This window comes from Oculina patagonica, chromosome 4 (assembly GCF_052425735.1).
Source record: "Oculina patagonica isolate OP01 chromosome 4, crgOcupat, whole genome shotgun sequence".
NCBI classification, from domain to species: Eukaryota; Metazoa; Cnidaria; class Anthozoa; order Scleractinia; family Oculinidae; genus Oculina; species Oculina patagonica.
This window is the reverse complement of record NC_135761.1, coordinates 39174180-39201763: the sequence shown is the minus strand read 5'-3', so window position 1 is coordinate 39201763 and position 27584 is coordinate 39174180. Positions and strand designations below refer to the sequence as shown.

Here is a 27584-nt window from a genome sequence, read left to right as displayed (position 1 = left end):
GTAAAATCTTAATTTGCTTGAGCTTGATTTCATTCAAAGGATTGAATTCATTGATTATTTTTCTGCATCACCCATCAACGTAGCCATGTAGAGGTGTTTGTAAGGTTGTTCTTAATGCTTCAAGAAATGTGACAATATCTTAATCTTTGTTGGTAGCATACACATTGATTACACATATTCTCAGACTCATCCTGGGCTTCAAAAAGGACTTAAAATAGGATGGACACATACATACATACATACATACATACATACATACATACATACATGGTTTATTTGATAAAGCAGGTTACAAAATAATTGGCAAGACGTTAGTCCTGATGTGGACCTGCACTATCTAAAATAAAAAAATAGATCCTATATAATAATAATCAAAATTTATTTACAATATCTGAATAAATAATGATAGGTAAAATAGATGAATTAATAAAATATACAGTAAAAAGATAAATGAATGAATAAATTAAAAAATATGAAGTCCAGAGATTTGTTAGAAAGAGCAAGACGCTTTAGTGAAACTGATAGATTTTAAGAGACTCTTATTTGCCTTAAGTTTTTTTGAAGAATCAAGGTTAGAGCAAGACTTGATGTCATGGGGGAATTCAAGATAGTGCGCGGTGAGATCTTCCACTTTTCTTGGTCTATCAACCTCAACATTTAGGATTAAAGTATAGTCTCGGGTTTCACTAGTAGTCCTTTAGAGGATCGATGCTATTTCCATGGTAAATATTGTGCGTATAATAGAAGTCTCTTAATGTAAAAGAAAAATTGGGTTCCATATGGAGCGTTCCTGATGTAATCACTATGGATGTAATGCGGTAGACTATTAATAATTCTTGTTGCTCTCAGTCGGTCTATATCATCTAACAAAGCTGGAGAACAAGATCCCAGACTGCAATACCATATAGGACACTGGGGATGATGTTTTATAAAAAAGTTTCAAGACTGGTTTTGGTAGGAACTTTATCCGTTTAAGACTGCGACTTTGTTACTGAAGGACTTACAAACGTTCCCGATGTGTCATACCATGATAGCTTGTTGTCGATGTTAACCAAGACATTTGGATGATTGTTTGTACTCATAGTGCACTGCCGTAAGTCAAACGTCGCAGGGGACCAATAAAGCTCTGTCTTGAAATTATCAGGGCTTCCGTCTTCGATCGTGGGCTATTAATCTTTAGACTGACACCAGGTGTATACCTGGTCTAAAATGGATTGCAGTGTCAGGATGATATTGTCGATGTCCTTGCCAATTGTGTAAATTGTGGTATCATCAGCAAACATGAATACATTACCACTTGTTATCATTCACAAAAGGCCTTGAAAAAGGCCTTGAAATTCTTTGGACCTTTTAGAGTGCATTGAGCCTCTTTTACAACACCAGATTGGCCTTTTCATTCAGTGTGACCTTGGGGTTAGACCCAGTAGAGATTTTCCTAATCACTATATATAATCACAATAAATTGCAATTTATTTGTGACCAGAATTTGAACTTGACCAAAACAAAATATGTTTACAAATAAACCAACTGTTGCCATAATTATAATGTCCTACATGTACAGATAGTGAGAATATCACTGTACAAGGTTTAGTTACTTGTTACTCGTCTGATTAATGTTGTTGGCAGATGCTAATCTTGCTGGCCGATTGAACTGGTTCTATACTAGACAGGTCTTTGTTGAGTTGTGGACTAAGCCTGTTCAACAAGAGTTGAATCACTGGCTCATGTAAATGTTGATTCTCCCCCCCCCCCTGGTACGTTGATTCCTTCTCATGTTATCTGTAGAAGTTGAATCCTCATTGTGGCCTAACACAGCAGCCAGGTTTCAATCAAGGTCCAGTTTATCAGGGGTATCTTCGAGAGGATGGACTATAGTCTTCTTTGACTGTCGAAGTTTGACCAGACAATGGTGCTCCATGCTGACTTTTCCTTCCAAACGGAATTTGATCTTGTTGAGCGACAGTTTGGTTTTGTCAGAAAGGACTCTTCCACATAAAAACATGAAACTTTGTGTAATCTTTGGTTAGTGTTGATTCGTTTTCAAGCAAAAGGGCTCTATTTTGGTCTATCTTTTATAGTTACACTACAGTTGCACTTGATTAACTTACAATCGAATGCAAATTTTCCCAACAAAAGAGTGTTGTAGAGGTTGGGGCACCATAACAGATCAAACTGGTGGGTAGCTCTACCTTCTCTGTGACCAACCACTAAATTGCTTCTACAAGGAATTTTCCCCTCAGATGCTTTTCCATAACCTTTTTTTGCAGCAGCAGCAGCAAGTGCTTCTCTTGAATTGATATGTCTAAAATAGTCTGTGACCGGTTTCTCACCATTCCATTGCACTTGTTTTTGAAGAGCAACAGTGTTTTGTTTTCCCAGTGCTGCTTCAAGTGTTTTCAAGTCAAAAAAAGCGATATGTCATTTTCCTTGATGAAGGACACAAAATTGGCGCTCACCAATGTTGCTGGTTTCTAATGGCATGAGGCTGGGGGTCATTTTGCGCCACTGCGCATTTGCTGGTAGAAACTTGATGGCACCATACCTACCTACCTACCTACCTACCTACCTACCTACCTACCTACCTACTCATACCTACCTACCTACCTACCTACCTACCTACCTACCTACCTACCTACCTACCTACCTACCTACCTACCCCTCCTACCTACCTACCTACCTACCTACCTACCTACCTACGGACGGACGGACGGACGGACATAACTTTATTTACTCAGGTTTACAAGGCTTGTTGGGCCACTAGCAAATACAAAAATTTCTAATTTGCACACAAATAAAATAAAATAAAACTATTTACAAGATAAACATAGTAAGAATATAAGGGAAAAAAAGAAAACGTATCCAATAAACTTAGCTAACAAGTATTACTTCAAACTTAAGTCTTCGAACGCCTTTACAGAAGAGTGAAAGAAAAGTTTAAGTAGTTAATTTTTCAGAGATGTTGTTCCATGTGATGGCTGCTTTAACTGATTTTAAGCCGAAGCAAGTTGTATTACAGGCACATACAATGTTGAACTCCAATGTCTGCCAACTACTACTTAATTATAACCAGATTTAAGACATAAAATGCAAGTCATGTTGATGTTGATGCTGGCAATTTTTACACACCAATATTTATAACCAATTTAAAAAAGTAAATACTAAATTACTCCTGTTTGCATTTGGTATCATGATTACTGCAACCACTGATTTCGGTAAAACAACAGAACTCTAATAAAATTGGAGATTAAAAAATTAAAATAAGAGCTTGTGCCTTGTTCTTTATAATAATGATCTGATGGGGTAGGAGAGAGACGTTGTTGACAATGTTGATTTTCTTGCATTTGACAGAACAAGACAGAGAAATTGCAATATTCTTTTTTGATTTTCTTATTCTGACAATCTAAATGTGTTACAATTTGACTCTTTCTATGGCAATTCCACCATTTCCCCAGTCTACGGAATAGGGTCACCCCCCTCCCTCCCCCGCAAAAAATGATTCTTATGGTTAAGCTTCCTTAACAATGCACCAACTACATAGTGTTGGCCAACAGCACTAAATCCAATTTTAAGGATTTTCGTAAAATCAAGAAGTTTTCTTTAAGGTAATGATCTGATGGGGTAGGAGACTTAATTTTCTTTCAGCCGATAGAAAAAAAATGATAAATTGCAAAATATCCCCATTTTACTTACTGAAAGAATGCAAATGGTGCCATCAGAAGGCACCTTTGGCATCTGATATTATTATGATATCTGCAATGAAAAAACCCAAGTTACTCAACTAAATAAAGGTAAGGTAAGGTTAAGCTTATACAGTGTAAAGTAAGTCTTAAGAATATCCTTAGGAGGAAGCCTTTAGTCCATGGTACATGTTCAAGTGGAAAAGATTCAGTGAAACTGTTGAAACTGAAACCATAAACCGATAGGCCAGGTCCTGAAAGGGAACATTAAGTCACAGCTTTATCAAAACCATCACAAACTCACTGGAATAGATCCAGTGTTTAATTTCGTCGATTCATGTGTGGCGCAACATGATTTAATGTTGTCCACAGTGTACAGCTTTCATCTGCTTCTTTTACCTACCTTCAAGGCCTCTGCTGTTGTTTTGAACACAGTGTTGCTTGGTTTTCCCTTGCTCGTGACATACACGTTATCTAAACTTATCTAAGCTCTACATCACTATACTGCTTTCTTGGGTTGATGTCTTTTTCCCCATATTGAAATTTAATGCTGAAATAAGAAAATGACCTTGGAGCCAGTACACTCGAACCATGAACACTCAACCCTTTTTAAATTTTTTTTTTCACGATTCTCCAATTAGCATGCCTCCCTAAAACAAAGAAATCTTTAATTTTTTAAAAACCATCTGATCGCAGCAATGGGTGAGAAAAGTTTAATAGTATTTTAGAGAACCTCAGCAGTTGTTCTTATTGTATTTGAAATAGAGCAATGGTCTTATCGCTTTATTTTTTATTCTTGGTTGATCATTTATACTTGCATTGTAGCTCTGTTGACACGCTATTCTTTTCTTTATCAAAGGCAAATGTAGACTTAAACTGTGAACAATTCAATCGAACATTTCAGAATATGTGGTTACATGGATTGACAGCTCACGCCTTACACAGTTATTTTAAGCTCAACGCCCAATATGTGGTTGACAATCCGCACAAGGGATTTTCTCTTTCAGACAATGCAGAGAATGGCTCGCCATATGTTCTCTCTCAGTGACATAGTTGCAGCCATCATTTACACATTCAACTTGCACCTTGACGCAGGTGTTCTAGTGTGCATCTGTAGAGCCCAGTGTACCCACCCATTCACAACGCGGGTTTGTGCATTTGACCTGGTATCTGCTGGTCATACCATCAACCGAATAATTGACGTTTAAAGATGACCCACTTGGGATTCTATCTTGGCAGAGCGGGCATTTTGGTGAGTTCTCGATGGCCAGTAGCTGAGCAATACACGCTTGGCAGCCTGAGTGACCGCATGACAGTGTGACCGGTTTGACTGATTCTATGTTATACTGCTCAATAACATTAGGTATTGCCAAGTCAATTTCCCCATTTAGAGTGAATGTTTTTTAATGTGCCTTGGAAGACTATTAGGTCTCTATCTAAAGCACAATGATCAAGATACTTGCCTGGGGCTTGAGTTCTCAGTTTTAAGCATCTGGGGGCCTGTTGGAAACATGTAACAAAACCTGGAAATTGACAAAAGGGACCGAGTCTGTTGTCGGCGATGCTTTTGTCAAAAAACTTGAATCTCCTTGTTTGCTTATGCCAACCAGCATTCGTAATGGTCGAGTTTCAATGCAAGGTAATAATGTCCTGCATACCTTTAATGCTGTTTTCAACTGTGGCTCCTTTGCATTACTGGACCTTTCTGCAGACTACAAATAATTAGTACAAGCTATTAAATCAAACTATAAATAATAGTGATGATAATTATAATAATAATAATAAAAACGTGCTTAAAAACGCATTTAACAAAAAGACAGAGCCTCAATGTTTTTTAAAATTTAAGTTCTGTACCTAATCAAATAAAGAAGCTATTGAAAAGAAAAGTTTTTAGTCTCGATTTAAAAGAGTCAACTGTGGAACACTATCTGACTACAATAGGCAAGTCATTCCAATCAGTGTTTTAGTTTAGAATGAGAACAGAAAAAAAATTTCCAAAATTTGGCCTCTGAAACGCAACATCTGAATGTTCATTGCAAACATTTTATCACAAGTTTTATACTTGTGATAATGAATCAATTAGATTTTTTTGTGCTCATAGTGGCACTACAATGTTGGCATTTAACAGTGGATTTGTAGCCTCCAAACCTCTTTAGGCACGTTGTGGCTATCTAACAGAATAAGGCAAGACTGCAGCATGCCTATTAGTATAACCACTGGATGGCAGAGTTAAATGGCAAAAGCTTTTCCTTCCTCCGATTGGCCATAGATGCTAATGCTGATTTCAAGTACTTCTTTTTGTCCGAAAGTGTTGGTGAAGACTGTATTTCAACCATTCAGTTTTTGTACTTCTTATACTCACACACACAGTTAATGTACTTATTAAAACTAAATAATAATTATTAACGTGCAAAATATAGCGAATATTAAATACCAAATATTAAAGCAAGAAGTAGATACTTCAGCTTGAATTTACAAAGTTCAGTTCTAGAATCAAACTGTCTTTGTAGTTCACCTTGTCCTTATTTAACACCACATCTACATCAACAAAATCAGCGTGATTCCAGTAAGGGTTGATGCTTTTTAGAAAGTGTCTAAATCATTTCCTCTGCAACCCTTTTTGATTATTTCATCAAGGGTTTGAGGAATTGTAAGCAGGTCATCTGCATTTAGTGCAAAGGTAGATGCAGGCGTTGCTTCTGCATCATTTGCTTAACTGTTGCGTGCTTCTGTGCTAGAAAGGGAAGAGATCTGGACATCGACTTCAGTACTACTTGGTCTTTTTTATGGATTCTGATCCCAGTATGCCTGCAGAAGTCTCATCCACTGTCTTGAACAATCTGTACTTAAACCGGACAGGTCCTCTCCAGAAATGGTCTGTCCCTGTCTGCGTACAAAATTGCATATAATGGAAGAATTTGAAGCCTCTCCCTCCCAAGGAGTCCAGGGCATAAAGTCTAGGCCAGACCATCCCCAGGCAATAAATATTGCTTTCAATCGATGGTTGAGCATTACGTTCTAATAGTTTGGGAGTAGTGTAAGCGGCTGCACACATGGCCGAGTTCCCAGTGTTTGTTGCTGATGGTATGACCAAAATGGAAATTATAACTGTTTGAAGTTTGTGTCGAAGTCGCCAACTTTCACCAAGTACCCTCCCTCACTTTTGTCCCCAATTAATATATTTGCCACCTTAAGGTCGCAGTGAATAACGTTTTTACTATGCAAAAATCACCATCACCATCCAGAAACTTGATGTCTTTATCCAGGGAATCAACCATTGTTTTCTAAGGCTGCTACAAGGTCATTCCGACTGATGTCATTTGATGTAGAAATGGATTGACTTGTGGATATTCTTGTGTCATACTCTAACCTAAAATTCACACTTTTCTGCATTTAGGTAGTTCCAGTGCTGTGAAGTTTCTTTAATACTGCCTTGAGTCGGCGGTCATGTTCCTCTTGGGTTTTCGCATGGATGAGCATGTCATCGATAATAGAAATGTGACCCTCGGATCCCTTCAATATTTGGCTCATCTTCTTTTGGTAATGTTCGGGTGCAGACTTGATCCCAAATGGCATCGATTGAAACAGAATCTGCCAAAGGGTGTGATGAATGTCGTCATCAAGCAGGAGTGTGGATCGAGCGTTTCTTGCCAGAATCTAGAATTGCAATCCAACTTGGTGAAGAACTTCCATTCACTGATTTGGGCCAACAGGTTGTCAATCTTTACAGGAAGGTAAAGGATATTTCTCTTGTAGCACATTCTCATTGAGTTTCCTTAGATGAACACATGCAAATTCTCCCATCAGGCTTTGGAACAACAACCATACCTGCACACAAATCGGTTGGTATGTCAACTTTGAAATGATGCTTAGGGTTTCCATTCTCTGTAGCTCTTCTTTGACCTTAGTGCTACACATCTTGGTGTTGTAATCGTGTAAGGTGTTGAACCAGGCTTCAACTTGAGTCTGAATTCTCCTTCCAGCTCTTCCAGACATTTAAACAAATTAGGGTACATTGTTTTAACTTTTTGCTCAATTCTTGTGCTGTCATCAGAATGGATTACTTCAACTTTTTATACCAGGTTCAGGGCTTCAATGGCTGGTAAGGTAAGGTTTTCATTCAGTACATGGACTGATTAAGACTCTAAGTGATTGAACAGTACATGTGTGTACTTATTAATAGTCGATATGATTCCTTAACACGTGATGTGTTTATCAATAACCACACACACACCAATGTATTTGCATAACACTCTGCTGATAAGAATGGACCATGTTTTCTTTAAAGATTGTAGAACATCCTCAGAGCAGAGTAATTCAATTAGCTGTACATCTTTAACATCTCTCTGTGCTGTTTTGGACTCTGCAGTGGGATTGATAAACCTGGCCAATTCTGCGTACTAGTGGGTCCAGTACAATGATTTATTCCCATGCTCTTTTGTTTACATTCTGACACGAACTTCTAAATCCACATTGTCACCAACAATTCTAGATTATCATACAATAAAGACAATGATAACGTTATTTGTTTGCAAAACTTTATGGATACAGCAGCCACTGCACTACATAGAGAAATAGAACTAATCGAACGAGTGCCACAAGCATGGCTGAAAACCCAGCTAGTTGATCAGGTTCAGTTCCTTTTAAAACAGAGTCTGAAAGGCTATACTCTTTAAATTCGTTGGCCACTGCTTTTTGTAAAGCACCAAATAGCTCTTCTCGCACCGCATCGTGACCAAACATTCCATTTGCCACAGCTTCCCAATTCTTGAAGACAACATTTCTCACGAGATTTTTTGACTGCTTGTGTAAACTGCAACAACCTTCACCATTGTTTCATTGTTTCCAACAAGGTCATTAATGTTCATGTGTTGCAGAAGTAAATCACTACTGGTAGACATGCTTACACCGCCATTACAGGAATGAGAGGGTTTGCTCGATTCCTCTCGCGATTCCCCTTTTGACGCTCACAAAGTTCCGAAAAGAGAGACTTTTGAGATGTGGGCAGCGTTGATTTTGTTTTCGCTCGTGACACTTTTCTGTCAGACGGACTCCTGTCCGTGTCGAAACAGTTGTTGGAAGCTGTCACTTAATTCAGGCAGGGGAGCTGCCAGTCTCAACTGATGAGTCGAAATTCATTGCACTTTTGATTTCCTTGAAGAGCCTGAACAAGTTCCTTATTTTTCAGGTGCGCGAATTGCACACACAGTCGGACAAAGAACAATTTTACGAACTGTATTCCAATTTGTTCTCACATCGTAGACATAACATGTCCGCGGCTTCCATCACGATTTGAAACTCGAAATAAATTTTCACTTGACAACTGACCCGATTTACCAGTTCCATATTTTACCAAAAAACTGCACTTGCAGATACGGCAACACCCTTTTTTCAAATTTTTTCCGAGTCAACGCACAATCATCTCATCCTTCCATGAAGAGCCATATAGATCAAGATGTAATCCCGGGAAAACCTCCAAGTGCAACTTTCTGTCGTGTTTGTTTATGTTTTGCTCGCTCCCTATTGGGTAGTTATTTGACATTGGAAATGTGGCGAGTTGTCAACAAGTTGCCACATTTGGAGCGGCTGGAATTGAAATTCAATGAATTACGTGCTGGCTCTCTTTCGCTCGCTGAAAATCTACCTTTGGCGCTCTCGAAGAAAGAGATTCACATTGCCCCTGAATAGAGAGCCTGCTTGCAGGCTAGGTCTTCATAGTCCACATCAAGATCTCTCTGAAGTGGTCGTATGTAAATTTTGGCCTGGCCAGAGAAATCCTTTAATCTTGAATTGTCTGCGTGAAGGTGCACGTGCGTTTCTCCTAGACCATGATTTGCGATAATTGTGAACATAGCTAATAGTCGAGTTCGCACCTTTTCCAACGCTGGAAGCTTTGTCGATGAGATAATTAACTTGCCTTGGGATGGTCTCACATATTATACCGAAAATCCCACATTTTCGCGGATTCTTGAAATAGATGGGACCGGGCTGCATGGGATTGCTCGGATAATGCAGCTGTTGTGCATAGTCAAAGGAATAATGCATTGTTCCTGGAGTTGAACATGGTGCACGTTTTTCACTTAATTCTATAGTGTTCTTGATTGCCTGGAAGGTATCTGATGCCTCCTTGCATGCCGCTTTGTAATGTTCCCTTTCACTCAACCCCAAGTTTAAATGTTCTTGTTGTTCTTGAACGCAATCTGATTTTTCTCGATCAGGCAGATTCCCAGCTCGAAAGAAGCTTTGTCGTATTTTGCTGACATGTCAAGCAGAGATCAGTCATTGGTTTTGCTACCACGAGGTTGGGATAAAATTGTTCCCACAGTTCCACAAACTTTGAATAGCTGACAGCCTGCTTTTTCCTGGCTTTGCACGCGACTTCGAAAGTGCGCCGATCTTTGTTTCATGGGAGGACAGGAGTTTAATATCCTCGTCTTTGTATCCAGGAATCCTTCCAGGAAGCGAAATTGCATTTTCTTCTGCATAGTTTGATAGAAATAATTTGACATCCTTGTTCACCACATAAGGAAGAGTATTCTTAGGAAGCCGTTTGGTGTTTTCATGTGTGCGCGATGTAAGGCCGCTGTTCTCATAATGTTCCCGTAATCGGCCAAAGCGAGAGTCGCTTATCCCATACAAGATAAGAAACATATCGCAACAAATCGGCATTCACTAGAACAGAAAGTTACTTCAAGGACTTCTCTTTCTTTTCTGTCCAACATTTTTAACACGGGTGACGGCTTGCGTTTACAAATTTACGAGGTCTAGTTCTCGAGAAGACAGCTTGTTGCAATTATTTAAATTTGTGATGATCTCTTCTTTGGTAAACTGAGACGAACACGGACCATCCTTTGGACCTCGGGAGCACTTGCAACCAACTTTTAATAATTCTTTCACTTTCTCCATCATTTGATTTTCTGTTTCTCGCTGTTCGATATCTACTGAGATTCTAATAAAACATGCAAAACGCTGACAGTTAAAAAAACAATCAACCATTGCTATAACGACCTATGACGCGGATTGGCCCGGGGACGAGTGTTTTCGTGCGGTCGGCCTGCGATTGGTTGAAAACGTGGTTCCTTTGGACAATCACGTTAAAATATAAATTCCAGTTTCTCAAACATTCTCCAATTCTGAAAAGGGATGTTGTTTGCAAAAATGCTGATCGAAAAGGGCTTAGAAATTGTGACTAGAAATGTAGCTACCGTGTTGGGAACGAACGATTTCACATACGAAGCTCGGCACATACGTGAGAAGTTTCGCTGAACAGAACAGTTCATTTAGTCATGATTTAGCAGTTGCCGGGGGAATAAGGTATGTTTGTAATGTATGTTAACTTCTTTTCAACGAATAAACAAACTTGAATTGCTACTTGCTTGCATTCTCGTTCACTACAATGTTAATTATTACATGTTATCAGAAAAAATGTTTTCTGCAAACAGTACCGTCGACTGCAGATTGTAAATATCGATCGATGGTAGATTGCCAACAATCAAATTGAGCTCAGTTTTAACCGCTTAACCAAAAACGGACCAGCTGATTGAATGAGGTTTCGATCAACGCTTCAAATGCCGTTCAGAGGAAATTTCGACGCTTTACTTTTAAATTGAACGACTTTTTTAAACGTTGTTTAGGGAAAATTTCAACGACTTTCAAAACGACTTTTACTGATGACTTTAACGACCTTTGAAAACAGTTCAAACGATTTCTCTAACGATTATAACGACAAGGCACAAAATTTTAATGATTTTCTAAACGATTTAAACGCCAAATGAATGATTAACAAACGATTTGAAGCCTTTAACGCAAAGTCGTTAATGTACGTTTCCAGTGGAAGGTCACATTTCTCCTCCATGGTTTCTAATACGTCTTTAAGGGTCATATTAAATTGACCATCCCACCATCAACATCATCACTAGTGGCACCATTGCCATCAAACAATCCTCTGACAATTTCCAACATAACATCCTCATCAAGTTCAGGCGGCAGGATATAGTTGTCAGGGAGGCAAAGTCAATAGGCTTGTGCCATTCACAATTGTCATCATGGAATAGACAGTGCTGCAAGTGGGAGTTGATTTCAGCAATTTCCTCTGATCTGTCTTGGCCATGAAATGACTTGAAACCTCTGACTTGCAATTCTTGAGCTTTCTTTACCCTTGAGAATGCTTTGTAAAGTAATCCCCCAGTGAATTCATGTAAACAGCTGACAACAGCTTTATCAAGCTTAAGGGGGATTTGTTTCCTCTATCCCACCTGCTTACCCTCTTTATTGACATTGTACCAGGTTACAGGTCTAATCACATACCATAATGATTCGATTTAGTGCCCTCCTTGCAATAAGCGCCCCCTTATAGCTCCCCCGAATATGTTTTAGTCAATAAGCGCCCCCATTCTAATAAGCGCCCCCCACTGTTATAAGATTTTCTTATTGTGAGTTATCGCAGACAAACTCATGAACATTCACCATACTCTGCATGAGTATATTTACCGCTAAAATGAGCAATTCTTTTAAAAGTAACTGACTTTTAACAATTTGTTACTGTTACAGTTTCTGTTATTGTTAGTTATTTTAATATTTATTTTAAGTTTTGTTTTGAAAATTCTGTTGGTTCTCAAAAAATTTAATAAGTGCCCTATCTCGAATAAGCACCCTCCCTTTAAATGCAAGTGATTCTTCAGAACACATACCTCTTCTAAGCTCCCTCAATGCACTTCTAAAACTTTCTTCTCCTTCCTGTATAATACTCTCAGCTTTATCCTGTGAGGGAACAACTTTGGAAAAATCTTTGAATGGAACATCATGGCACCATCATCGAAACTACTTGGAACAGGTTTTAGCTGCAGAAAGTCACCCACAGCAATAACCTGTATACCTCCAAAAAGCTTGTTGCTACCTCTCAACGCGGCAGTAGTCACGTGAAAAAGTTCCAGCAGCGGAGAACTTCCCATGGAGCACTCGTCAAAAACAATACTTCTGATTTCCCGAATTCTCCTTTCAACATTCTCATTCCGACAAGCTTTGCTAATAACATTGTTGAACGGTCCTTCTGCAGTTCCAATTCCAAGGAAAAAGTTAATGGTGATCGGCTTTTGGTATGCAGGCAAGCGATCTTCAAACACTTCACACGCGATCCCGGTCGAACATAGGACTTGAAATTTTTTCCCACCTCGATGAAATTGGCAGAATATGTTGACGATAACAGTGGATTTTCCCGTTCCAGCCTCACCGAGTATTAAAAAATTATGCCCTGCACTGGCAGCCCTTAAACACAACTCCTGCTCGGCTGTAAGACCTCTGTTTTCCTCTGGCATTTTTACACTGCCGGGGAGAAATTCATGTCAAACACACGTGCAGAAATCGTTCCCTGGACTTGTCAATACAAACAGTTTGGGTTTGCTCGGGGCCTTCGTTTCTGATTGGTTGATTTCTTTTTCCGGTGGCGAGTCAGAAGTGGCAAATGACCCACATGGGAGTTTGCATGGGAATGTCTTTTCGTTGCACACGCCTAGCACTGTAGGGAGGGTAGAATGTTCATTTGTCGCTTGCATGCATAATCTGACCTCGGCTTTTTTAAACTTTGAATTTGATAATGGCGTTATGATCGCCAACCTTGCGCCACATCCTCTGACGATGGGGGATCCTTGTAGAATGTGAAAATTCGCGGCAGCTGTTTAGGTCGTTAAAACCGGGTGATTGCAAGGATTTTTGGCCCAGAGCTTGGTAATTTATCGAACTATATTTGACGGAGGCTGGATGGCAAAGCGACATGTGGAAATACGAGAAATTGGAAAAATTCTGGGCCATAACAGAAGTCCAATCTACTTCTTGTCTCTTCGATATTCGCCATTCTTGTATGGACCTCATTGAGTTGAGATTCAATGACATCAAGCCTTTCTAGCTTCTTCAAAATTGCTTCAATTTTAATGTCTAGGGCGCCCACCATGTTGACTGCTTGGAAATAAAACAACAGTTATCATTTTACCATAAAATATTTACTATGACAAACCAGTTCTCGTAGAGTTGCATGTCTGGTGGAATACACTTGCAAAGTATCCTAAAATTCTTGATCGCCTGTCATGGGCCAGGTGTCTTTCCACATGCGTCTTCCAGAACAAGCAGATAAACTGAACAATTGCAGAGGTTTCTGCCTCTGGCCATTCCCGTTTAGCCAAAGTCTTATTTGTACCATTCTGGGTTTCTGAGAAAAGGCTTTTATTGATGTCCCTTGCGTTGACTGGTCTTTTGCCTTTTCAGCCGGTTTGCCTGGAGTGTTCCCTCCACAACAATAGCCCTTTTAGCGGCCATATCTGCTTAGTGTCATCAACTCTGAAGGCTGTAACTCAACACCCAATCAAGAGCGTTCAAGACCATCAAATCCACGCTGCTGATAAAGAGTTAAAGAGGTAAAAACCAATAGAAATAACAAATTTTAGGGTTTAAACGAACGGTCTCTAATTACACTGTAAATAAGCATGAAACTGTTACAAGTTTGAAATCAAGGATTACTTGTTCAATTCGATCTAAAATATAATCGGTCTGTGGTGATAGGTACAGTTTGTTTCTTTTATGAGTAGCTGTGCAAGGTCATGGTCTGAGTCAAATATCTTGGGATGCCGTGGAAGTTGCATGGGAGGCAATGTACTCTCTGTAGCATCCAAGGTGTTGCTGAAGCCTCTGTGATGTTCCCAGCAACAGCAACTTTGTCTTGTTCGGGTTAATTAGGTGAGCTGTTTTGTAATAACATCGAGAACTTAAGAAACATGTACAGGGCTTTTTTGTCACAATGGGGCACTTTTGTAACAAAACCTGCATCTTTTTCAGCAACATCGAGAGTTACTTCAATTTTGTCATTCTTCAAGTTAGCTAGATCACAGGCCATTTCGTCTTTTGTTTATGTCTTTAACATGCTTTTAACAACTCCCGCTTAGTGGTTGATAGTGGAAACTCTTCTTGTCTGCTTCCTTCTCCCCTCGGCAAGTGGGACAAGGGTGTACTCATCTTTAAAATGCTTCCATCCTAGCTGCACCTTTCTTTCTCTCTCTTTTTCTGGGTTTCCAGTGTGGGTAGGGTGGTTACCCTGTGTGCATCTCTTAAAAGGTAGTGCCTTTTTTGTTTCTTCTTTGTCAAAATAGCTTCAAGAAGTCTTCTTTTCTTGCTTTTACACAAGACCAAAAAGAAAAAGCCAGGCGTTGTCAAAATTAGTTGTGCATAGGGTGAGTACTATTTTGAGAAATTTTTAACATTGAGTTCATTGAATTTATGGAATGCTACTATTTTCTGTTTATCTCCCACTCTTTATCAATGAGCAACTGCATAAAGGAATCCTGTAAACACCATGTCATCTTCAAGCCTTCCAGGCTCATTAAAAATGAGCCGAATGCAGTTAACTGTGCAAGAGGTTAAAGGAACTCTTATTTCCTTCTCCAATGATCCCCAACACCACCTAACTAACAGCCTGTAGGCTACGTGCCTACTTTTTTTATATTCAGGTCTCTCGTGCGCTGCTCTCCCATACTGTTGCTTGTACTGGAACCATGCCGCTTGTAACACCCAGTGATTCAGGCAAACTACCTGAAACCCAGGGTGAGCAACAATACACTTAGGAGGCTTGTCAAGCTTCTCAACATCAACTGGCTGCATCAACTTCCTGGAAGCAAATATTCTCTTCTTCTTGCCACATTTGTTAGCAGTTACCACACAAGCATGTTGTAAACAATCAATAACAGTATGACTATTTAATTAACGGAAAGGGACTAAGATTGCTGAAGGAAAAAATTGCGAGAAGGTATTATATACTAATGCCTAAAGTACTTTGAGCCAGCCCAACAATATATATGTGTCCAAATACTAAATGCATTTTGAGTTTTGAATGACTGACTATAGCGTTTATATTTGTAAAAGAAAATTCATTTTCCTAGTTTTGGTACGTATGGCTATGACAACAAGATTAAAACAACAAACGAGAAAATTAGATCATTTATACAAGAGCAACTGTGTGGTAGGAAAGGATAATGACCTATACAGGGTACAATTTCTTAAAGGCAAACAAACCAAAATTTAATACGGATAAATTACACGGTGGCATTTTGGCAAAAAGATAAGAGATTTACAAATAAGCGTGTCCGCTCCATGACACAGCTATGTGGCTGTGTAAAAGTCTGTTTACAAAATAATTCTATAGTTTTCGCGAACAATTACAAACGGCGTTAAGCAACGTGTGCCTGACTCAATATAATACGTGAACTTATTTATAACTATTTCTATGAAAGGCTTTTTGTTTAAAAAATTGATTTGAGACGGGTTTTACTTCGAGTGCTCTGATGGGCCAGAGTAAAGTAAAGATCAAGACCAGACACACAGTTCATGAATGAAAACATGTATAATAAAACTGCACATTTTTTAAAATCTAGTTAATTGAAACGTTATAAAATCAATCAACTACTTGATGCTTTTGCAGTTAGCAATTGCTCAAGGACAGCTAGACACTCACCATTCTTCACTATCAAGATTGCGATGACGGCGAGAAGGTGGTTGATCAGCCCCTTCTGCCGATCCTTCTCCCGATTCATGATGCTCTGCGGATCTTCCCGCTGGCACAAAACGTTTCCTGAAATAGGGTTTTCTAGCCGAGAGTTGCCCTTTAAGCAAGGTTCTAATGTGTGGCTCCAGAAAATATCCATACTCCTCCTCCACAGAAGAGATTGGAAATTCTGGGGAGGAAGGGGGTCACAAAGACCCAAAACTTTAAAGCAATGTATGAAGCTGAGAGGGGTAGGGGGTCATAGGGCAAATCCCTACCGTGGGGGGTATGGATATTCTCTGGAACCACACAATCAAATTTTCAAGCCTGTACCCCTGGTGATAATTATCAAGTATAATTAAATGTATGATTTGAAGTGAATTTACCGAATAAATTTATTAGCATATTAATCAATATCTAGTGTTTTTTTTTTTATTCATTTCAATAGAAAAAAAATACACACAGAATAACGTAAAAATAAACAAATACAATAATTGAAAAAAAAGAAAAAAAACTTACAAGTATAGTATAGTTATTAGCACACTAGATCTTAAATGAGAAATTACAATACATCATCAATATTAATACACGCTATTACTCATCCTACAGTACACTCTTATTTCAAATAATTCGCTTTAACTACAATTAAATTTTTCTAAGATGTATTTAAATTTTACATTGGCTAAGAATTCATTTAATGACAGCTTTCCATTCAATAATTTCTGATTGTATACATAATATTTTGCATATAAAAAGGTGAAGTTTAACTTTCTAATGATATCTATTTCTTTGTTTATGTTATCCTTGTCCTTACCAAAAATTAATTCAGTTGGAGAGAGGGTAAGAGAGGTGGCATTTTCTTTATTAAACCATTTTATAACCTCTGCGAAGAATAATTGACTCCAATTACAGTTGTAGAAAGTGTGAATTATGGAGTCATTCAAATCACAGTATGGACACTTTGCGTCCTCTGCCACACCAAAAAGAAAAAGTTCCTTTTTGGTGACTACTATTCTGTGTAAGAGTTTGAAATAAAATTCCCTAAGCTTATTATCTCTACATACGTTTCTTACGCGACTAAAAAAAGGTTGTAGAGATGCTTGACCAATTTGCAAGTCTCTTTCCCATTTGGAGGTAGCCTTCGGTTCAATTTGCTCTTTATTTACGAGGAGCCGATAGTAATCTTTGTTTTTCATTTTGGTTAAGTTGATGGAGGTCTCTGGGGAGAGGTGAAACATAGTGCTAGACAACAAACCTGCTCTGTCTACGGGGTATGACATCGCACGTTCTACAAGATGCCGGGGAATTGCAGAAACTACTTGAAAATAAATGAGAAAGTTGCATCTAAGATCATATTTCTGAACAAATTCTGTGTAAGAAAGGAATTTTCCATCTGATTTTAGAAGGTCTCGCACGAGATAAATGCCTCGATTAAACCAGTCCCTATAAAAAATAGTGCGACTGTTGATTAGAATATCTTTGTTATTGAATAGAATTAATTCCTGACCGGACTGGTTTGGAAAGGATTCCTTGATTTCCAGAAAATACAAGAGAATTAATTTGTAGAACTGGGCAGATCGATCTGCTTGAGGAACTGTTTTTCGTAGTTGCATCGTAATATAAAATTTAAGCCGCCGCATTTTTCAAAAAAGTAACTAGGAATTGTCTTCCAAGATTCCCTGCGGTTGGATCATCGTCTAGAAGTCTGGAAATCCAAGCTAGCTTTAATGATTTTGCTAAGACATCTATACTAGGAGCCCTCAGACCACCTTGGTCATAATCTAAGATCATCAATTTGCGCTTAAGTTTGTCCTTTTTATTTTTCCAAATGAATTTAAAAATGGTTGAATTTACCGCCCCAAGGTATTCCTGAGGGACATCGAGGCTAGAAATTGTATGTACCAGTTGCGAGATGCCAAGACTTTTCGTTACAAGACATCTCCCAAATAGTGTAAGATTCCGGCAGTTCCAAATGTCAAAGATGGTCTTCAATTTTTGCAGTTTTAACGTAAAATTGGATTTTTCATTTTCTTTCTCGTTGTAAGAAATAAAAGTACCCAACACACGGATTGGTTTTTCAGGCCATTGAAATCCAAAGGGTTTGTCTTTTCTATGTCTCCACGATCCCAGCCACAAAGCTTCGGTTTTCGACGGGTTCAGTTTCAAGCCGGAGATATCGCCAAAATTATCTAGCACAGCGATTGCTTGTTTTACCGAATTACAATTACTGTTAAGGAGGGTGGTGTCATCAGCAAACTGGCTTAATTTTAGCTCCTTACCAAAAACTTTTATACCCTGTATTTCTTTATCTTGTCTGATCTTGCACGCCAACAGTTCTACTGCCAAAACAAACAGATATGGGGTTAAAGGGCAACCTTGTCTTACTCCTCTTGAGAGAGAAAAATAATTTGTACAGAAGCCATTGTTCAAGACTGCACTTTCTGTGTTAGAGTAAAAGATGGAGATCTAACGTTGAATGGATTCCCCAAAATTAAACAGTGCAATTGTTCTTTGTATGTAATAATATACCAGGAATGTTCTGAAGCTTTGTTTGCTCAAGGATGTCATTAATTAACCTAATGTTTTGTCCAATATATCTTCCTTTAATGAAGCCTGTTTGGTCAGGATTGACTAGAAGAGCTAGAACTTTTTCTAGTCTCCTGGCAATAATTTTTGATGCAATTTTATAGTCTAGGTTTAATAACGTTATCGGCCGCCAATTAGCAAGTGTAGAAAGGTCCGAATCTTCTTTTGGTATAAGTGTTATTACGCCTCTCCTATACCTGCCAACTTTTTCTGGGTCAAAGGCGTGAGATTTTAATCCTGAGAGTGCCAGGATTTCCGAAGACGATACGACAATTTCCGAAGTTTTCCGAAGATGTCCGAAGTATTCCGAAGACGTTCCGAACATCTCCCGATCCCAGTACGTGGACGTGTTTTGCTAAAAATGACCTCGTTCCCAATGCTTTTTTTCGTCAAAACTCTGTCGTTTTGGGGAAGGTATCGCCATTTACTCATTTTACATGGTGTTTTATTTTCTCACACTGGTTTGAGATTACATTTTTTGGAAAATGTGTCCTTCTTGGTTGTAATAACTCACATTTTTCGACTAGGCGTGAGAAATCAGTTCGTAAGCGTGAGTTGGCGTGAGATCGAAGTTTTCAACTCGTAGGCGTGAGACTCACGCCCAAGGCGTGAGAGTTGGCAGGTATACTCTCCGTTGGGAGAGTGACATTTCACCTGCTCTATACGAAGCATTAAAACAGTCGACAAGATCTTGACCAAGTAGATCAAAAAAACAACTATAAAACTCCCAGGTAAATCGATCTTCGCCTGGTGATTTCCCGCTACTAAATGTGCACAGAATATCTTTACACTCCCTTGGAGTGATCTCACCTTCTAATTCACTACTCACCGAGTCCTCAAGTTTGGGTAATTCTAAATTTGCGATGAAAGATTGGAATAACGCATTTTCTACACTAGTAGAAGAAGTATAGAGATCATTGTAAAATATTTCAATTTCCTTTAGTATTTCGTCCTCTTTGGTCACTAAAGTACCATCCGGATACTTTAACTCCCTGATCTTTTTATGGTTGTAATTCCGTCTCTCTAAGTTGAAGAAGTATTTTGTCGGTTTTTCACATGTTGCGGTAAGAGAAAGAAGTCGAGGCGCGAATATAGTTTAAGCGCTTTTGATTCGTACGTGTAGCTTTTTTTGTTTGGATTTTTCGCTCTGAAAACATCTACCAAGTCAAATTCCTCTATCATCGTCACCAATTGTTCCATAGAGGTTGTAGGTTTCCACGGACTTCCACCTTTTTTATCAATAGCTTGCAATGAAATATTCCAATCACCACCAATTAGAAGATTTTCAATATCGGTGTTGGACATCAAGAATGTGCTTAAATTATGTAGAAAAGCTTGTTGTTGGCGCTGGTCATTTGGGACATAAACATTACACAAAGAAAGTTTGTTTTTGTTGAAATACAAATCAATCGAAATGATTCTGCCAGTTTCTAATCAATATCTAGTGTACTATCATGTACATGTATATAACCTTAATTAAACCTCATCGGTTACATCATTACATGTACATAAACTGTTGGCACATTTCAAATAAAAAGAAAAGCTTTGTAACATTGTATTTAAAATAGCACATGCATCACATCGATATATAAATAAAATCAAACCGGCAAAGAAACAAGCAATATGGCAGTTAGGAACCACAACATGCATGGCATTAATATGCATGCATGAAAGTTTTTTTAGAGTTTAATTTACTGTCTAATTGATTGGAATAATTATCAATAGAGTGGTGTCCCATTGGCATTAATCTATTGTTGTTTTCTTTTCATCCACATTTTTTTCCAATCACAAAGAGTTAAAACTTATAAAAAAAGCTGCCATTAAATCAAATAATTTTGAAAATTATGGTTAGAAGGGGCTGTTTTATTCAGGGAGTGGTCTTTGTAAAAATTGTCATTTTAAAAATTGTAGGTTAAAATGTATATAATAATTATTGTATGTATGTAATAATTATTTTAATATGCTCAACTCACCTTGACTTCAATTTCCTCTTTGATCAATTGCTTCCACACAAACAAGAGGGAGTTGTCTGACTTGAGTCTCGCTGGCCACTTGTAAAGGTTCTCCCTGTGGAGTTTTAGCATGTTTGTGTTCAGTGCAGACACTCTGGCCTGTTCGAATTGGAGAGATAACTCATACACTTTATCGCTCACATACAAGAGTCCATGTGAGCGATACTGCTGACTTTTGGTCACTTGTTAAGTACTTCGGCACAAAATGTCATACAGAACGATGGCAGCATTCTCTAAGGCCTCAATCTTAAAGTATTTGGTACTCAGTTGTAACAAGGAAAACATTCCTTAAAAGAGAAGAAATATTTAAACGCACTAATTCACATAAGCCCTTGACTGCTTCAGGAGCCTGCTCACTGCCCACGCAAATACAAAATGCACTTTCCCTTCACCCTGGGAATCCATTTCTGAAACTTGGAATGTTGAACACTTATTCTGGCATTGGTTTGACACTTCGTTTGCAATAACATTAAGCACATTCAATAACACACCATAAACAAGTTGGCAGCCAAAAACTCAGTTCTAATTCTGTCAGCAAACTTTTCTCTCAGAAGTTTCTGAAGACTGAAATGCTTTTGGAGCAATGCTTTGTAGTCCCCCTGATGGTTCAAGTGCGATATTTGGTGAAAAACACTTTTCAGCATATTGACTGAAAATCTTGTCTGGGCAACAGTTTCTTTGATGTGGTTTTCCATGCAGTCAACTATATTCAAACTATATTCAATATATTAGCTTGGAGCTCACATCATTCAATTGGTTATTGGTTATTTGATGGCCTGTTAGAACGGTTAGTTTGGTTTAATGTTAATCCAAATTAGTAATAGACATAATTTCAATTCAGTTGTTTTAGTTCCTGATCTAGTTGCAACTGGGGGAGTATCGTCATCTGACTGCATGCTGCCGTCTATTTCACTTTCCTCCTCAGTTGCTTTGCAAACTGTCCTTGTATCATCATTGTCAAGAGCGTTTACAAGAAAGACGATAATACACATATCATCACCAAGAACAATTATGCCATCTTCTTTCTGACAGTTTACAACAATGCTGAGTTTACTGGCTTTCTTGAGCTCACCTACTACAGATGTTTCAATAGCCTGCAAACAGGCTCCCGAGTGGGGTTTCCCGCGAACGAAGCGAGCGACAAACGCACGAACGCGAGCGGAAGAGCAGGGCCTGTTCGCAGGCTAATGTTTCAACAAATTGACAAGGAAGCATCGGATCTTGTGCAAAGAACGTAGCCTTTGCTTTAGCGGTGTTTGCAGCGTACAGGTTTTCATCAAGTCTGGCAAGGTAGTATGGTGACGGCTGCATTTGATGCTGGTATATTTTACTCTAATGCTATGACTGATGTCCCGACCATTCGTTATCTGATTCGGCCAGGAAAAAGTCACCTTGGTGACCTTGATATTCTAAACAACGGATCATAACCGACCAATTGTATAAATTACGAAATAAAACGACATGTATACGCATCAAAACTTGTCTATATGTTCATGTTTATCTTGAAGTAGAGGTAAAGCAACTTTGAACTGGTTGTTGTTGTCGATAGAGAATATCCTGTACAAGGAAATTCTGATTCACATATGTGCAAAACATGTTTAAGTAACGATGTGCATTTGTCGCTTACACACGTAATCTGACCTCGGTTTTTTGAAACTTTGAATTTCATAACGGCGTTATGATCGCCAACATTGCGGCACATCCTCTGACAATGGAGGATTCTTGTCAAATGTAAAATTTGCGGTGGCTGTTTAGGTTGTTAAAACCGGGTGATTCAACAATTTTCAACCCAAAGCTTGGTAATTTCTTGAACTATATTTGACAGAAACTGGATGGCAAAGCGACGTATGGAAATACGAGAAATTGGAAAAATTTTGGGCCATGTCAGGATTTGGCAGCGTTGGAAGATGCATGCCTTTTCTTTGGTATTAGTAGGTTGCGTTATCCACAAGTGAGGAATAAATCGTCCCAAAACCCCATCAAATCTCACTATAACACAGAATCAACAATAGGTAAGTGATATTTATTTATCTGGCTTACAGTTTGTAATTTAGGAAGGAAAGACCTCAAATTCATCAATTTATGGAGCATAATTTTCGAATGATTGAGTCGAACCGACAATGACCGTTGCACATCATTAACGAAGCCGTCGCTTGGGCTGCCTGTGGCTCGATATGAATTTCCTTGAATAAAATAGCTTGATATATGCTGGAGTAAAGTTCTTCTTTCTGGTGTTTGGTAAGACATTTGACAATTTCTTCTGCTCCTTTGCGATCTCATACTTGTAGTCAGGTACCACAACAACATTTTGATGATTCAGAGAGTTGGCAAGCTCCTTTCGTCTTTTCCACAACTCATTTCTTGTTTCGTGGTTGCCAAAGCAAGGGATTATTGCTCGAGGTTTTCCATCATCACTTTGTTTACCAGTATAGTGAACTGCAGGGAACTCGAGCATGTTTGTGCCCTCCACTTTGACCGCAGCCATCACCTTACATTCAATTTCTTTGCAATTTCCATCTTTGTTCTCTGGAACATTAATAAGATGAATATTTTATTTTGCCTCTTCCATAACATCACACCAATACTGAAAGAACTACACTGGCTTCCTCTTTCAGAACGCATTAAATTCAAGATTCTGCTACTTACCATTAAGGCTCCTTATCAACAATCTCCTGTTTACATTGAAGAATTAATAACTTACTACCAACCGTCTAGAATCCTCCGATCAACACACTCATTACTTCTTAACCACACCAATTTCCATGGACAGGACAGGACTTTTGACACTCTTTGAACTCGATTTTTTCGCATAACAACAACAACAACAACAACAACTTTATTTTCACCTATTCATTCAATTATTAGCAAGAATTGATTGCATAGGCAATCAATTTTAAAGGAAATTTATTTCTTCTTAATTTTTTTGGTGCATTGTGCTGACGGGGTAATCCTTCTTCCATGTTCATGCTGTTGAGTGATGTGCCTATGTTTTCTGGGAGGCCAAAAAATTTGAGATTCTCCCCCCTGGAGTAGTTCTCCATGTACATCAGTTGTTTCTTCAACTTGTCTACGTTGTTCTCAAGTTTGTTGTTGTTGCATTGTAATTCGCTTATATCATCCGCGGTGTATTCCATAAATTCCACATTCTTTTTCAGCTTCTGTTGGTTATAAATTATAAGACTTAAACCTCTGAGTCCAATCTACTTATTGTCTCTTCGATATTCGCCATTCTTGTATGGACCTCATTGAGTCGAGATTCAATAACATTGAGCTTTTCTAGCTTCTTCAAAATTGCCTCAATTTTAATGCCTAGGGCGCCCACCATGTTGACTGCTTCAAAATAAAACAACAGTTATCAGTTTACCATAAGAAATATTTTAGTATGACAAACCAGTTCTCGTAGAGTTGCATGTCTGGTTGACTGCAATTGATCGCCTGACATCCAGCTGTCTTTCCATGCTTCTTCCCAAAACAAGCAGATAAACTGAGCAATTGCAGAGGTTTCTGCCTCAGATAATTCCTGTTTAGTCGAAGTCTTTCTAGTACCATTCTAGTTTTCTGAGAAAGGCTTTTTCTTGATGTCCCTTGCGTCGATTGTCTTGTTTTCAGGTTTGCCTGGAGTGTTGCCCTCCACAACAATAGGGTTTTTTAGCAGCCATATCTGCTTAAACTGTCATCAACTCTGAAGGCTGTAACTCAACACCCGATCAAGAGCGTTCAAGATCGTTTAATCCATGCTGCAGATAAAGAGTTAAAGAGGTTAAAACCAACAGAAAAAACAAATTCAAGGGTTAAAACGAACGGTCTCTAATTACACTGTAAATAAGCATGAAACTGTTACAAGTTTGAAATCAACGATAACTCGTTCAATTTGATCTAAAATATGCCCAAACCCTTTGACGAGATGCCCAACTGGAAATATGAGTAAAAGAAATAGCTACCGGTATATAACTCCCGAATGAAGCAAAAGAATGATGAAGCAAGCAAAAAACAACTCACCAAGTAACCACACTTTCGCCGCCATATTGGATTCAACAAGTGTTCAGCGGGTGGTGGTAGGTACAGTTCGTTTCTTCTATGAGTAGCTGCGCAAGGTCATGGTCTGAGTCAAATATCTTGGGATGCTGTGGAAGTTGTACGGGAGACAGTGTACTCTCTGTAGGCTCCAAGGTGTTGCTGAAGTCTTGAGGAATCCTTGAAAGCATCTGTGGTGTTCCCAGCAACAACAACTTTGTCTTGTTCGGGTTAAGGAGGTAAGCTGTTTTGTAATAACATCAGGAACTTAAGAAACGTGTACAGGGCATATTTATCACAACGGGCCACTTTTGTAACAAAACCCGGATCTTTTCCAGCAACATTGACAGTTACTTTAATTTTGACATTCTTAAACTTAGCTAGATCACAGGCCATTTCCTTTTTGCTTATGTGTTTTACATGTTTTCAACAACTCCCACTTGGTGGTTGATAGTGGTAACTATACTTGCCTGCTTCCTCCTCCCTTGGCTTGTTGAACAAGGGTGTACACATCTTCCTCATCTTTAAAATGTTTCCATCCTAGCTGCATCTTTCTTTCTCTCTCTTTTTCTGGGTTTCCAGTATGGGTAGGGTGGTTACCCCCGTGTGCATTTCTTGGAAGGAAGTGCCTTTTTCCTTTCATCTCAAAGCTTCAAGAAGTCTTCTTTTCTTGCTTTTACCGTCTTCTTCTTTATCTGCTTGGCTAATGGAGCTACAAAAACTTCTAACATTCAGTCTGTCTCCGACTTTATCAGACCCATTTCTTTAAGTAACTCATCATCAGCATTTGAAATTGCAGAAACATCCATTTGACAGGCAAAGTGCCAAGTTAAACTTCAATAACATTTCCCGTATACACAAACTGTATGTTGTAGGTTCAAGAGTACAGTAAATTAGATATTATATTTGATAAACAGAACAAATTTTTTTTATAAGTATCTCATAACATATGGTGACCATCTGCACAAGTATAGTGCAAGTCATAGAACTAAATAAAAAATCATTTAGTCGGGAATTGTGGCGTATTTTGCGTGCTAAAATGGAGAATTTGTTTACTGTTTTTGTTTCCTTAACTGAATGCCCTCTTAATTTCTTATCATAGCAATAGAGTTTATGTTGTTGGGTGTAAAAATATTTTTGGTCCTGCTCAGCTTTCCTTCTCAGAGCTCATTGTAGCCTGAGTCGGGCACAAACCATGTTTACGCCAGTAACATCAGTTCTGTTGTTATACTGTTGCAATGTAACATAGATAATGTTTAATAAATGAGCAGCAGTGTTTTATCAAGTCTAAAACACGAACTGCGAATTTATTGAACGGCTTAAAAATCTTCTGATGTAGATCAACTCATTTTTGCACTAATATTTAGATTTGGGGTTATTTTGGCCTAGAAAATTGGACGTAAAGTTTAGCCGTGTCTTTATCAGATATAAAGACACTCATTAAACATTAGTTTCTTTTGTATTTTCTTTATGAATTATTAATGAGTTTTTTAATGGTATGTAATATTGTTAATGTTGCAACTTGTATTTGAAAAAAAAAATGCAATGTTACTACCATTAATTCTATTTGAGTTGTTTCATAGAGAGTACATATTAATACCCGTATGTGATTTGATAACCCATTGCCACTATCAGGCACTACCTCTTTAATCCTCTAAAGCAAATGGCCTTTAAAAATGGCCTCTTAAATATATATATAGACCAGATAGCCTAGCCTTCACCACAGTCGTTTTTAGAGGTGATCGTGTTTTAGTCCTCCTTGCAATGAAGCATAATGGCCCCTCAGGATGGAGATGTGACAAAGTTTTGACGCATGGTTAACTGTTAGGGTTTTGAAATAGATTTCTTTACACTGCTGTCATGAGTTACTTCAGCTAGTGGCACAATATCTTGAGGAGATAAGGATCCATCCCACAAATCAGAAGAATTGGCACTACCTTTGTGACAAGTAGATGCAGATAAGGAAATTCCTACTAGCAAGTCAATTTTGGTACCACGATATACTTATTGTGCCAATTATTACAAAACTGTCATTTTGCTGTTTAATTCTTTGAGCAAGAGGTCAAGAAACAAATTGCCCTCCACCCTCTTGCATGCTTCTTCTCTTGTTGTGAATCTCTGCAAGTAGTTTTGTAGAGTTGTGACGACTTGCTGGAGAAGGTTGGCGTGGAGTTTGAATAGGTGTTTCACAGGTTGACTCAAATACTGGTCCAGCAACAGGAGTATGTGGCTGAATTCTGGCAGGCGTGACTGGTGGCAATGGTGTCACTGGCAGAACTGGTGTTGGTGTAGCAGGTTCAACAAAGCATCAGACAAACAAAACTTGACTCTCCGGCCAATTTGTAAATTATTTGAGGAGGAACGATCCAAGGGATGTAAGCGAAAAGGACATCTTCTCTCTTGCGAATTTTGCCTAGATGTGTTTCTTTTGGTTTTTTATGCTGTTCTCTTAACAACTTGGACACGTCGATTGAGATTAACAACTTTGCCTCTAGAAACCGATTGTCCTTTAACTTTAAGGCAGTGTTGTGTAAAACATATTCCTTGTCAGTGTAACGAAGCAAATACACATGAACTGGTCTTGCAGGAAGGGGTGGCGTTTTCCCATTGTTAAATATTTGTGCGGTGGGCTCGCATTACTTCTATTCCTTCCTGTAAGGACATATGTTCGTAAAGAATCTTATTTACTAGCTCAAGGCAGGACAAGGCGGGAGGAGTCTTTCTCTTCACCTTCTAGACCGAGCAAAGAACGTCACGTTTTCACACGTTGGA

General features: G+C 38.6%; 2 protein-coding genes and 1 pseudogene across 2 annotated transcripts in view; 1 reads left to right on the top strand and 2 right to left on the bottom strand.

The window, feature by feature from the left end:
* The window catches only part of LOC144650224 (uncharacterized), a 196785-nt gene that overhangs the window by 124750 nt on the left and 44451 nt on the right, over nucleotides 1-27584 (top strand). The gene's annotated exons all lie outside the window — the stretch shown is intronic.
* LOC144648439 (uncharacterized) lies at nucleotides 7071-7673 on the bottom strand. The gene is made up of 2 exons (XM_078507993.1): nucleotides 7506-7673; nucleotides 7071-7334 (listed from the first exon to the last, which is right to left on the bottom strand). Exons 1-2 carry the CDS (start codon nucleotides 7671-7673, stop codon nucleotides 7071-7073), a joined length of 432 nt encoding a protein of 143 aa, XP_078364119.1.
* LOC144648438 (uncharacterized) lies at nucleotides 9347-10673 on the bottom strand (annotated as a pseudogene).

What these genes read in the sequence shown, in the direction of transcription:
- LOC144648439 (XM_078507993.1), bottom strand. Translation starts at nt 7,673, where the DNA reads ATGTCTGGAAGAGCTGGAAGGAGAATTCAGACTCAAGTTGAAGCCTGG. An exon ending in ACCAACCGATTTGTGTGCAG is followed by an intron (nt 7,335 to 7,505) that starts GTATGGTTGTTG and finishes TTGCAATTCTAG; the next exon opens with ATTCTGGCAAGAAACGCTCG.